Raw genomic sequence first — 12,778 nt, 5'->3', positions numbered from 1 at the left:
CTAAGTTTAATGGTGCAACGCAAAAGTAGTTAGTAGTGTGTAAGTTGTAAATTAGTGTCCCTTTACGTCGCAACTAGGCTGTAACTTGCACACACCTGGTGCAACCGGCCCCTGTAGCATTGTTTCAATAAATATGACTAGATAGATAAACTTCTGATGACAAACTTATGTTGGCTTGACAAAGACTAGTCTGAAAGATAAAAATAGAGTAACGCGACCCTTATCCTCTACTGTTGGTGCGAGCGGTCAGTCAGCTTTGTAAAGGATAGCCGAAGGAGGCCAGAGACGCTAAAGAAAAACGCAAAGAGAAAAAAAAAATAATGCAGCAGGCAAAGCAAACTCACAGTTTATGATGCACAATATATTGAAAGAAAATCCTAAATATTGCACTGGGGGGTTATGTGAATGTATATTTGGGACGAACTGACTATCTTCAGAAAAGTTTAGATGTTATTTTATTTTTATCTTGCCTCTATATAATGCATATTAAAGTAGTGTTTATAAGCGGAGTGCTGCTTTGTTTACAGCAGTAACTAAGGAAACTCTATATCGCCGCTGTTCCATAAGCGCCATCTGCTGTCAGAAAGTGAATTTTCTCAGGCAGCCTAGCTGCAGTGTTTAATGCAGACATGTTTTATGTAGTATAATTTCACAAAGCTAGTCAGAATACACACGTTTCCCACAATTCAGCAAACATTCAAGAAAAAAAAACAAGAAACATACTACTGTTCCAAATATTATGTAATTATGTAGCTTAAAAATAAAAGTGGGGGAATAAACATTGTTTTTTTCATAGATGTTTAAAAATAACACATTTTAGAGCAGTAATCACAATACCATCATACCGTGAAACCGTGATATTTTTGCCTAAGGTTATAATAACATCAAACTCTCATACTGGTCCACTCCATGCCTATATTTTTAACACATTCCAAATAACTTACATGGTTTACCGTGCTGCTAAAATGTTTTAACACATTGCTAACATGATTTAACAAGTTGCATTATTTAGCATGTATTTAGCATGTTGTTAATTTGTTTGAGCAGGTTGGTAGCATGTTTCAAAACCTAAATTGAGGCCCTGTGTTAGCATTAGCTCAGCAGTGTGCAATACACTCTGTTCTCTTTAAGTAACCTCCTCTGCATGTGCAGCATCTATTCCACATGAGGACAGAACATCCCTACAATCTCTCGCTCATTTTCAGCTGCCACCATTTGGGTACATCACAGCAAATAATCTGCATATTTATTTAGCACATTTTATGGCTGGCATCCCCTCCTGACGCAACCTACACTGAGAGAATCTCGTGCAAGGACATCCCGAGGCCTACATATATTCACAACCACTAGATAGCTGCTTAACAGAGAGGTAATACAAAGGCACTATGTTGCCTGGAAACATTAGTCAATGCAGGGCAGCTCACCTCACGTGAGAGCTTACAGTAAACTGACACAAAACACACAGAGCTGTGAAGCAAACAGACAGAGCTATGTGGCATATTTGACTCGTCAGTGAGAAAAGAACATTGATTCTTTTGCGTGTGTGTCAGATAATTTCTAATGTTTTGTGTATTTAAATGAACAGTTCTATTTAAAAAATGGCTGTTAACATCCTCACCTCATGTTGTTCAAACCCTGTATGACTTTCTTTGTCAGCCTTTGTCATTCAGTCTCATTGTACAAGCAAAAGTGAAAGTGGATGGTAATTGAGGCTGTCAGTCTTTAACATTCTGCCTAATATCTATTTCATGGAAGAAGGTAAGTTGAATAAAGGTGAATAAATAATGACAGGAATTAAAGTGGGGTGAACTATCCATTTATCTACACATCCTACTGGGAGCACATTAAAAAAATGTTTATGTTTTTTTTATATATATTTATCACAAAACTACCATCTAACGGTCAGTAAACTCTTAGGTTTATTTTCTCTGCTTATATCAAGTCATGTAATACTGACTGTGTTCCTCACCATTTTCAGCCAGGAACAGCACTATGTGTGGAGGGCAAATCACAGTAAAAGGAAATGAAAAACCTGCCAAACCAGGTTCTTGGGTCTACATAACTCAAGGGAAAAATTGCAGTCTTCCACCAGCATTTTTTTTTGTTTGTTTTGCTTCTATAATTAACCAAATGTATAATACCTTGTTACACACAGATTCCACCCCTCTTCTGTAACAACAACTTAACAGTTAATGTGAAAATTATTAAATGTTATTCAGAAACTAACATGAAATATGTAATTAAAATATCCAAACAAAATTGATGGAGTTGCCTCAGTAAACATTTATTCATTCATTCATGCATGCATTCATTTCACTTAATTATGTTAAAAAGTACCTCAAAGGCAAAAATCTATTATTCAGCTCATTTGTAGCATTATTTGGTGGAACAGTCCAAAATGTTACTGACTCAACAAAATGCTGTTGCTTACTATAGACTACTATTCAATGATTCAGTAAATAGATAAATACACATTGAATATGGAGGTAAAAAACAGTAAACAAATAAAAGACAATGGAACAAGAAGAACCTGTCGTGCCACGTACAAGGACCTCAAAAAGTAAAAAAACCTAACCATTTGGCAAGCAAGTTTGCCACTTCAATGATACAGACCAGACGTAGTTACTGAAATTTGTAACCAAAAAGCCTAAATGCCTGATGGGCCTAAACAAAATATGCATTCTATTCATTCGGAATATCCAATATTAAATAAATACATAAATATAAATAAATAAATAAAATATGAATCTTGTGTATTCAGTTAGTGTTTTTATAGGAAGATAAACATAAATCTGTCCATTTCGACTTGTTAATCAAGACTAATACATGTAGTGCATACATTAGTACAATCTTGCATGTTATTTTCTTGCCCTTTAAAAATATTTATTTTTTCCAACCAAAGTTTTGGTTGATTTGATTTGGAAAAGAATACACAAAGACGTGATGGTGGCTTACTTAATGGTCATGTATTATAATCTATATCTCTAAGAAACTGCAAACAAACAACAATCTATGACATGAATCAAAATGGTCACGACAAACAAACGTCCATTGCGTTTTTGATCTATAGTTTAAATCTCACCATTTATTTTTACTTTTATATGCCATATGAGCGACTCAGAGCGAGCATCACAAATGTATGACTGTCAGATAGTGCTGAAAGCAGTCTAAAAATGAACAATAATTATTGGTCACAGATAAAACATATGTTAATACTACGCGCTGAACACTGTTCTTCTTATCATTTTGTAGGTAATGTAGTTGTATGGACAGGTTCAGCGAGTTCCCGGATGACGTTATGTCAAATGTAAACTGGTCTTGCCAGTTGTTTGAAAACCAAATGTTTCGTTTCGTTTAGCACTTATTAAGCAAGAATCGTTAAATAAATGAATTCTGACTTACGACAATGTCTATACGTTTGTAAAGACCGACCTTTCTGGAAATACGTTATTACTGTTATTACGTTATTATATACAGTGCCTACGCAAGCGGTGTTAATAACAGTGCATCCACAATAATGTATTCTACTAGTGTACACCATATTATGTCGTAAAATAGTCAATGCTAGCAGAGTATCCATAGGGAACGCTAAGCATTAGCATCGCAACACAACAGATCAACTATTCAGGTTACCATACCTGCTGTTTTTCGAAATGCTCTCTCTCAGCTCCTAAAATCGTTTCCGTCCTTCTGCTTTTAACCCGCGAAGGCACCTGTCGTATTGAATTCATCCTTTATTTCCTCGCGGTTTATATGGTATATAGTTGTTTATCGAAAACGTGGTAGGCTCCAAGTGTCCGTCGTTTGACAATCCAGCTTGGCTGTGTGAGGGTTATTTTCTGGTGGGTTATCAGGAACACCGCGACGATAAGTAGGACATGGAGAAAAACCTGTTCTGGCTTCGTGGCTACTTGCCGGTTTGAGTCGTACTACAGCATTGTTGTGGGAGGAGTAATAACTCGTGTTTTAATACCCCTGTCATTCACGTTAGGACAAAAGAATTCATGGATGATGACTGGTCACGGAGGTGACACTTTTACGTCATACGCGCATACATTATACAGCGTAACTTGACAACATTCAGTTATTTCTCTTTACATGTAAGGCAGTGTATGTTCCTTGGAGATATCCAGCGAGACTGAGTTACCAAAAAGTCAGTATTATTAAGAAAAATAGTTAATAAAATAATTATAAATAGATTTTGCCAAAGTAATAACATAATGTTGCAAAGATGAGTACAAACCCTCAAGAAAGTTACAAAATAAATAAGACGATTAAAGACATTTCGATCAACAGGTGATATAGGACTAATTTCCTGATATTTATTCTCAAACCTTATGCTGATTGCAGTGGAACCACTTCAGAGGCACAAAATAGGAGAATGGTTTACCAGGCAAGGCAAGGCAAGGCAAGTTTATTTATATAGCACATTTCATACACAATAGCAATTCAAAGTGCTGTACATAAAAGGAATTAAAATCATAATAGCATAAAAATCATAAAAATGTAAAATAACAATCACAACAATAAAAACAGAGAATTTAAGAACATTTAAGATGATTTCAAAAATTGATTTAAAATTAATTAGCACAGTAAAACGATTATACATAAAATAATGCAGTCTGTTCGGACGTAGCACAGTGCTCATTCAATAAATGCACAACTGAACAGATGAGTTTTGAGTCTGCATTTAAATGTGGCTAATGTATTAGCACATCTGATCTCTTCTGGAAGCTGATTCCAACTGCGGGCGGCATAATAGCTAAAAGCGGATTCCCCTTGTTTTGTGTGAACCCTTGATATTACTAACTGACTCGATCCTAGTGATCTGAGTTGTCTGTTAGGTTTATATTCAGTGAGCATATCTGCAATGTATGTAGGTCCTAGGCCATTGAGTGCTCTATAAACAAGTAAAAGTACTTTAAAATCTATTCTAAACATAACTGGAAGCCAGTGTATGGACCTGAGGACTGGTGTGATATGCTCTGATTTTCTGGTTCTAGTCAGAATCCTGGCAGCAGCGTTCTGTATGAGCTGCAGCTGTCTAATGGTTTTCTTGGGAAGGCCAGTGAGGAGACCATTACAATAGTCCACCCTGCTGGTGATAAAGGCATGAACAAATTTCTCCAAGTCTTGACGGGAAACAAAACATCTAATTCTTGCAATGTTTTTGAGATGATAGTATGCTGATTTAGTTACTGCTTTGACATGGCTACTGAAACTGAGGTCTGACTCCAGAATCACACCAAGATTCTTGACTTGATTTTTTGTTTTTTGACCTTATGAACTTCATCTTTGTTTCCAAATGCAATGACTTCCGTTTTCTCCTTGTTTAACTGAAGAAAGTTTTGGCACATCCAACTGTTAATTTCATCAATGCATTGGCAGAGGGAGTCAATGGGGCTGTAGTCATTTGGCGATAGGTAAATCTGGATATCATCTGCATAGCTGTGATATGCAATTTGGTTCTTTCTCATTATTTGACTTAGTGGGAGCATATACAGGCTGAACAACAGCGGCGCAAGAATTACCAGATATACCAGATTACCAAATACAGAAAACTGTTGTAGTTGAGAACATAGTAAGGTAATACAGATTTTTAAAGAGTTTTAAATAAATAAAAACATACATACATTAAAGGAGTCTTTCTTCAGTCATGAGGAAATTATGTTTTTTGAGGAAAACATTTCAGGATTTCTCTCCACTTTTATGGTGCCCCCAGTGTTTGAACTTCCAAAATGCAGCTTCAAATGGCTCTAAACGATCACAGCCGAGGAAAGAAGGGTCTTATCTAGCGAAACGATTGGTTATTTTCTAAAAAAAATTATAATTTATATACTCTTTAACCTCAAATGCTTGTCTTGTCTAGCTTGTGTAGAAATTAAAAAGTATATAAATTGTAAATGTTTTAAGAAAATAACTGATGGTTTCGCTAGATAAGACCCTTCTTTGCTCGGCTGTGATCGTTTAGAGCCCTCAAAAAACATGATTTCTTTACGACTGAAGAAAGAAAGGCATGAACATCTTGGATGACAAGGGGGTGAGTACATTATCTGTAAAATTTTGTTCTGAAAATGAACTACTCCTTTAATGAATGAATGAATAGATGATAATAGGTCCCTGAAATAACCAGGGCTTTACTTTAAGCTTTCATTTCATGATAGTAAAATTACTGCATTAATTATTAAAAATTAAAAGCAACAAGAAGAGTTATTGTTTCATCTCACACACCTGCAGTAGTGAAATGCCTGGTTATTGTCCATGTTAGAAGCAGCTGTAATTATTTTAGATTTAGACAGCCTCACACTGGGAAAATATGTAATGGTTTTAGATTTAAGTAGCACCACCAGTGTAATGGCTTTTGGGCTTAAATAATATATTAATATTTAGTTTTAACACTGATGTTCCCAGGTGAAAAAAAAATATACTTAAATGCAATTAAAATACACTTAAATACCCGCAAATACATTTTTAGTACATTGTTTTTTTTTGTGTTAAATAAAAGTTTGATGGTTATACACTATAAATTTACTAATTAAAAGTATGTTTATACTTCAGTAGGACTTTAGTACACTTGACAAAAGTATACTAAATACCAGTAATACTTAAATATTTTTTTAGTGTACTAAAATAAAGTACACTACAGAAAAAACATCCAAAAGAGTTTTATTAGTGTGTTTTTCAAAAGTGTGCTTTAAATGCTTTAAACATTAGTTGATTTTTAGTACACTGTTTACATACTAATCTTGAGTTTAAAATAAGTTAATATATAAAAAATCTATTAGTAATGTATTGTAGTAGAAGTACATTTTCCCAAAAGTTGTACTTAAGTACACTTAATATGAATGCATTATTATCACTAACACTTAAATTGATTTTGAGTGTGGTAATTTTAAGTTTACATTAAATTGATTTTATTAAAAATCTATTAGTAATGTATTGTAGTAGAAGTACATTTTCTCAAAAGTTGTACTTAAGTACACTTAATGTGAATGCATTATTATCACTAACACTTAAATTGATTTTGAGTGTGGTAATTTTAAGTTTACATTAAATTGATTTTATTAAAAATCTATTAGTAATGTACTGCAGTAGAAGTACATTTTCCCAAAAGTTGTACTTAAGTACACTTAATGTGAATGCATTATTATCACTAACACTTAAATTGATTTTGAGTGTGGTAATTTTAAGTTTACATTAAATTGATTTTATTAAAAATCTATTAGTAATGTACTGTAGTAGAAGTACATTTTCCCAAAAGTTGTACCTAAGTACACTTAATGTGAATGCATTATTATCACTAACACTTAAATTGATTTTGAGTGTGGTAATTTTAAGTTTACATTAAATTTATTTTATTAAAAATCTATTAGTAATGTATTGTAGTAGAAGTACATTTTCCCAAAAGTTGTACTTAAGTACACTTAATATGAATGCATTATTAGCACTAACACTTAAACTGATTTTGAGTGTGGTAATTCTCCCAGGTTAAAAAAAGTGCACTAAAATACACTTTATTTAAGTATACTTAGTACACTTTTCAGTAATGTACTAAAAGTACTCTATTTTCGCACACTAATTTTGTACTTATTGTACTAAAAAATAGTATTAAGTATATGTTAAGATAAACTTAATACCATCTAAGTGTACTCAACTGTGCTATTTTGAGACACCCTGAAATTGAACTAAAATGTGCTTTTAACATACTATATCTGTATTTAAAAAAATATATTTAGTTACAACTAGAAATACACTTGAACCCTACTTTTGAACATTTATAAATATATTTATGACTAATTTAAAGTATAGCAATAATATATTAAAAGAATATACAAAGTGTGAAAAAAGTGTGCTAAAATACAAGTTAAGTACACTTAGTGCACTTCCCTAATGTACTTAAAGTGCTCTATTTTCGGCCACTAATTTTGTACTCTATATACTAAAAGTTATTCTTAAGTATATGTTAAGATAAACTTAAGATCATCTAAGTGTACTCAACTGTGCTATTTTGAGACACCATGAAGATGAACTAAAATGTGCTTTTTACATACTATCTCAGCATTTCCAAAAATGTATTTTGTTACCACTTCTAATAGGATTGAAACATATTTCATAAACCTTTAAATATACTAATTATACATAAAAAATAAACTTACTGATTATTTAAAATACATGAATAATATATAACAAATGTATACAAAGCGTATTTATAATGTATTGCCCAGATATTTTTATCAATAAAAAATACACTTGTTGATTATTTAAAATACATAAATATATAACAAATGTATGCAAGGCGTATTTATAATGTATTTCCCACATATTTTTATTACAAAAAAAATACACTTGTTGATTATTTAAAATACATGAATAATATATAATAAATGTATACAAAGCATATTTATAATGTATTGCCCACATATGTTTAATGATAAAAAATACACTTCTTAATTATTTAAAATACATGAATAATATATGATAAATGTATACAAAGTGTATGTCACGCCCTTGGACTGTTTGTCTTGGTTTTTCCCAGTGTTTCCCCCATTGGACTGTCTGTTTGGTTTCTCCCATGCCCTTTTTTGGTCTTCCTGCTCATTAGTGTGATCTCCTCCACCTGTTGTTGTAATTATCTCCCCTTTATAAGTTTGTTTGATTTCCTTGTTTCTTTGTCCGGCTACAAGCGTTACACCTATGTTCCTTCGTTGTGTGCACATCTTCTCCCGCCATTCCTGTCTATTGTTACTCTGCCTGAGGATTTATTGAAGACTTTTTATTGAAGACGTTATTTTTTGCTTTCCTACACGTTTCGTGACAACGTATTTATAATGTATTGCCCATACATTTTTATTCATTATAATACACTTATTAATTAATTAAAATATATCAATTATATATAATAAATTTATTCAAAGCGTAATTATAATGTCTTGCACACATATTTTTATTAATAAAAAATACATTATAAATACGCTTTGTATACATTTGTCATATATTATTCATGTATTTTAAATAATCAACAAATGTATTTTTTATTAATGAATATATGTGGCCAATACATTATAAATACGCTTTGTATACATTTTTTATATATTATTCATGTATTTTAAATAATTAATAAGTGTATTTTTTATTAATAAAAAACATGTGGGCAATACATTATAAATACGCCTTGTATACATTTGTTATATATTATTATTGTATTTTAAATAATCAGTAAGTTTATTTTTTATGTATAATAAGTATATTTAAAGGTTTATGAAATATGTTTCAAATGTATTATAAGTGGTAACAAAATACACTTTTGGAAATGCTGAGATAGTATGTTAAAAGCACGTTTTAGTTCATCTTCATGGTGTCTCAAAATAGCACAGTTGAGTACACTTAGATGATCTTAAGTTTATCTTAAGGAGTACTTAAGAATAACTTTTAGTATATTAAGTACAAAATCAGTGCCCGAAAATAGAGCACTTTAAGTACATTAAGGGAAGTGCACTAAGTGTACTTAAATTGTATTTTAGCACACTTTTTTCACATTTTGAATATTCTTTTAATATATTATTGCTATACTTTAAATTAGTCTTAAATATATTTATAAATGTTTAAAAATAGGGTTCAAGTGTATTTCTAGTTTTAACTAAATATATTTTTTAAAATACAGATATAGTATGTTAAAAGCACATTTTAGTTCAATTTCAGGGTGTCTCAAAATAGCACAGTTGAGTACACTTAGATGGTATTAAGTTTATCTTAACATATACTTAATACTATCTTTTAGTACATTAAGTACAAAATTAGTGTGCGAAAATAGAGCACTTTTAGTACATTACTGAAAAGTGTACTAAGTATACTTAAATAAAGTGCATTTTAGTGCACTTTTTTTTTACCTGGGTTCTGAAGTCGTTGCAGAAGATCCTGGCAGTTTGGAACTCGTGAATGGATGATCGCTGAAGGAACATGTCTGTGGTCATTGGAAAAGATCCTGGCAGCTTGCTCGCAAGCAAAGGATTGTTGGAGAGAATATTCTGAAGCTGTTGCAGAAGATGGGGGTAGCTTGTGGTCAATATTGCTGTGGCAGTTTCCAAACTACACAAACTCGATTCTTTCAGAACTTTCTTGTTTCTCCAGCAGAGCAGCTTAGCTCTTGGTTTAACAGCAATGCCACTTAGCACATGGTAGACCACACCACAACGTTTTTGTCTTGAAGAGAACCTTTTAATCCTTCCCTGAGTTGCAGGGATCTGCAAGTTGGTGCCTTTCAAATCCAGCGTTTTCATTAGCCTATGCTGTCAGAGGTGGCTATGATATGGCCCCTCTGATATGAGGTTGATTTGCATAGTTTTAAGTCCAAGTTTAGAACAATGTCTTTAAAGTTTTTCCTATGCATTATTCACTTTCCAAACCAATTCCAGATTAACCTACACATTGTGCTGAAAATATGAAGACCAAATATAAATGGGTAATGCTGAGCATTGACCCATGCAATTATATGTATATATACCTTAATAGGTAATGTTGCATATATTGTTGCATCACATACAGCACTTATTAAGTATATACAGTTCTGAAAATTGGTGTGAGGAAGGTTTAGTCAATCTTGTGTGCAAGTATTTTTTCCTTGGCAAACTGTAAGGGGAATTTTACAGTCATTCACACTTTGATAAGAGTAACGGAGAACAAAGCATTTCCTGAGTGGGGTTACGATATGTAAATCACAATATGATAAACCCCCTCTCCAGAAGGTGTAGTGTTGTCTTATCTTAAAGGAGTAGTTTTAGAACAAGAATTTACAGATAGTGTACTCACACCCTTGTCATCCAAGATGTTCATGTCTTTCTTTCTTCAGTCGTAAAGAAATTGTGTTTTTTAAGGAAAACATTTCAGGATTTCTCTCCGTATAATAGATTTCTATGGTGCCCCCGAGTTTGAACTTCCAAAATGCAGTTTAAATGCAGCTTCAAAGGGTTCTAAATGATCCCAGCTGAGGAAGAAAGGTCTTATCTAGTGAAATTTTCTAAAAACATTTACAACTTATATACTTTTTAATCTCAAATGCTTGTCTTGTAATTGTTTTTTAGGGAATAACCCATCATTTTGCTAGATAAGACCTTTTTTCTTGACTGTGATCATTTAGACCCCCTTGAAAATGTTTTTATGAACTAAGGGTTTTTAAATAAAAAAACTCTTTGTCATGTTCTTACATATCATCTTGCAGTCCACAAACTGGTATTTCATAACAAGGACTGAACACACCTTGTTGTATGGTTCACTTGTTGGTAAAAGAGGGAGCGAGAGAGAAAGAGAGAAAGAGAGAGAGAGAGAGAGAGAGAGATTGTCCTCCAACTTGCTCTAAGACTATAATTCAAACACTGTTGTGCACATACACATGGTAACTGTAAAAATCTAAGAGCATAATTTTAGAGCAGGGGTGTCAATGTTATGCTCTAAAATTATGCTCTTAGATTTTTACAGTTACCGTGTGTATGTGCACAACAGTGTTTAAATTATATTTATCTCCATTTGCTCTGTCATTTCGAAGAAAAAACACTGCTCTCCTAATCAAGTCTTTGTACATTGTCCATTTTACAATGCTTTTAGCAATGGTTGTGGCTGAAAAACTCAGACTCAATAATTAGTAAGACTGTTTGCATGCTTACTCATGATTGGTATGTGGTCTTAGATTGCATCTCAGTCTTTTGGCTTGAGATTTACCCTGATCCTTCATTTTCAGAAATATGAAGAATTGTGTATTGGTGTACATACACTTTCTAATGTACTATAGTACTTTAGTACAGTGTCACAAGGGGATGGAGTATTTTTCTAAACATGTACAGTACCCATGTACACAAACCACTGCGTCCATATATTGCTTTGATCTATATATGATGGAATCTCTTGAGTGTATACACCAGTTTCATAAGCTGTATTGTTAACTGTGATGAAATTAGTTTTTTGTAAGACAGAGGTTTTCTGATCTGTGATTCCAATGTGGCCAATACTAAAGAAGGCAGGGTGTATAATGAGATCCTGACAAGATCCTGACGCATGGCACACTTCATATCCAATGTTCTCTTCTAAGTTTGCTCCCAGCACTGTCTAAGCTGATGCACCTAGTGACTAGTCAATGATTTGATGAAATGATGAAATCAGAACGAGTTGTGATGAGAAACGGATGTAATAGTCAAGATTTTTATCTTCTTCTACTTTTGCTAATTTATCAGCTCTTACATTCCCTGTTATCCCAGTGTGTGCCAGTACCCAACAAAGGTATACTGTTATACCCTCTTCTGCTGCATTTTATAATGGTTGGCAAACCAGCTTTCGATGCATTTCTGCCACCTACTGGGCTGGAGTGGGAAGTCCAGATGGAGAAGAAAGGAAAATCCTTCTAATTAAGTCTGTATCTCACAAATATTTCAACAGAATATCATCCCTGTTTTTGTGAGTTCAAATATACTCCTCAATGTTATGACATTGATTTCCATATCTCATATTTTTTGAGAAGTACAGTGTTGATATTCTGCTCGTATGTAGCAGAATGGCTAATGCAGAATGTGCAAATGTCATCAGGGGCGAAAATGAAAGACCATTGACAACAAGAAGCACTCTGTCAACAGAATCACATTCATCAACTCAACAGGCTATATATTTTTTTATAATTGTTTTTTATCATTCATTTGATTGACTGTACAGTACTGTGGACAAGTGCAAACAAAGCTCAAATGCCACAGCTGGTACTATTGTAAATGTTAACACAGACAATTATTCAAAGTGTCAA

The 12,778-nt window shown here is 33.0% G+C and overlaps 1 protein-coding gene across 1 annotated transcript in view; it reads right to left on the bottom strand.

Annotated features, from left to right (window-relative positions):
• hip1rb (huntingtin interacting protein 1 related b) overlaps positions 1–3,923 on the bottom strand; it is a 45,492-nt gene extending 41,569 nt beyond the window's left edge. The window contains exon 1 of the mRNA XM_073839714.1: positions 3,639–3,923. Within this exon, the coding sequence (XP_073695815.1) occupies positions 3,639–3,731 (93 nt within the window). The 5' untranslated portion in view covers positions 3,732–3,923. The remainder of the gene's footprint in view (positions 1–3,638) is intronic.
• Between the last annotated feature and the right edge of the window lie 8,855 nt (positions 3,924–12,778).

This window comes from Garra rufa, chromosome 5, assembly GCF_049309525.1.
Source record: "Garra rufa chromosome 5, GarRuf1.0, whole genome shotgun sequence".
Classification (NCBI taxonomy): Eukaryota; Metazoa; Chordata; class Actinopteri; order Cypriniformes; family Cyprinidae; genus Garra; species Garra rufa.
Note: the sequence above shows the minus strand (reverse complement) of the source record. Positions and strands in the feature narration are given on the sequence as shown.